Source organism: Austrofundulus limnaeus, unplaced genomic scaffold (genome assembly GCF_001266775.1).
Source record: "Austrofundulus limnaeus strain Quisiro unplaced genomic scaffold, Austrofundulus_limnaeus-1.0 Scaffold1390, whole genome shotgun sequence".
Taxonomy (NCBI): Eukaryota; Metazoa; Chordata; class Actinopteri; order Cyprinodontiformes; family Rivulidae; genus Austrofundulus; species Austrofundulus limnaeus.
Genome location: NW_013953792.1, coordinates 60,852 through 62,517, shown reverse-complemented (window position 1 = coordinate 62,517; position 1,666 = coordinate 60,852). Strand labels below are relative to the sequence as shown.

General features: G+C 41.0%; 1 protein-coding gene across 1 annotated transcript in view; it reads left to right on the top strand.

The window, feature by feature from the left end:
* LOC106535231 (6-phosphofructo-2-kinase/fructose-2,6-bisphosphatase) overlaps nt 1-1,666 on the top strand; it is a gene marked incomplete in the record, with an annotated part of 38,729 nt that overhangs the window by 25,506 nt on the left and 11,557 nt on the right. The window contains 1 exon segment of the mRNA XM_014032185.1: nt 103-207. Within this exon segment, the coding sequence (XP_013887639.1) occupies nt 103-207 (105 nt within the window).

The following is a 1,666-nucleotide window of genomic DNA, read 5'->3' as shown; positions in this document are numbered from 1 at the left end:
AAGCATAGGACATCTGGACACTGAGGTTTTCAAATAGTAAAATTTCAAATTCAAAACATGCAAGTTACATTTGTTTTTATTTGTGTTTCTCTGTGCATGCAGGGGGTTTGTGAAGAGATGACCTATGAGGAGATCCAGGAACACTACCCTGAGGAGTTTGCACTAAGGGATCAAAACAAATATCGGTATCGCTACCCTAAAGGAGAGGTGAGTGCTGATTTACAAGACAATTTACACACACATTCCTTCAGCACTCCACTACACCTGAGTGTCCAAGACATAGGATCACAGGTCTGATGACACAAGTATAAAATCGTTCAGTATCAAGTACAATTATGGACAACACTATGCTCAAATGGTAAATGGACTGTACTTGTATAGTACCTTTATATACAGCCAGGATACTCAAAGTGCTTTACAATCTGTGACCTCATTTACCCATTCACACAGCAATCTCTCTACAAAGCTAACATGTACAATCATCTATGGAGACTAATCATCAGTGGTGGGACGTAACAATGTTACGTTACATACTCTCATTCACTGAGAAACTTTAACACAGAGGCATGCAGCCAGGGATTTGTAAGTACCCCCACACCCACCCAACACCTCTCTCCCAGGAGAACTCCAGAGAAGAAGAGAAACCAGTCTCTCTCCAGGAGTTGGGTTCCAGAGCCCAAGCTMTGTGTYGAGYTGAGCCCAACTATACCTAGCTGGTATGACACACTTTCAAAGGTCTGGTTCCTCACCCACCAGTGAGATGACATTCCTTGTCACTAGAGATAGTTAATGCCAACAAGAATTGCCACGACCAGGGACCCTCCCTCAACAACTGACCTTGACGGTCCTCCCTGCAGATGGTGTGCCCATGTGGAGGTAGCATCCTGTCTTAGCTCCAGGAGCCAAGGCTCAACCAATAGGTGCTTGCCAGTGAGACCCCGCCCCTTTTGCACAGTCAATTGCACTTTTCATGATCTCTGGTGATAATAAGATTACAACTATCACCACTAATGAGATTGGTAAATATGTTGCATTCTGTGCACAGARGCTCTGACTCTTTAAGAACAAATGGTGACAAAATATTGTGTAGTCATAGGGAGTTATGAAATAGATAAATATGTGTTCCTAATCTAAAACCAATCAATTGGAACAAACTTTAGAATATTCAGTTTTTGTTTTAGGCTGCATATGCATGGGATATATCTCATAAAGACAAAAAAAATCTTTAAGTAGGTCCTCTGGACACATTCCTCTTTAATGGAACGTTTTATCTTTCCTCCAAGAAATATCACAAGTCTGAAGAGTTTCAGGTAAACTCAGCCTTATAAGAAGATTATCTCTATTGTTCAAGGTGGGCTGAGTCATACTTGCAATAACAGCATTGTAGGACAGSGACAACTGGATATGAAGGCCTCCACCTCTGTTTAATGATGGACGMTRTTTCTTCACAAAAATGMCTTCRTTTACTCCTCTCTCAAACCAACGTTTCTCTCTATCAAGAATGAGAACATCTCCATCCCTGAAAAAGTGACTGCTGGCCTGTAGATGAGTGTAAACTGTAGATGTCCAGGGGTCAGATTTATAAAGGACTGCGTTAGGGCTGCAACGAACGATTATTTTAATAATCGATTAATCTGTCGATTATTTTTTCGATTAATCGATTAAT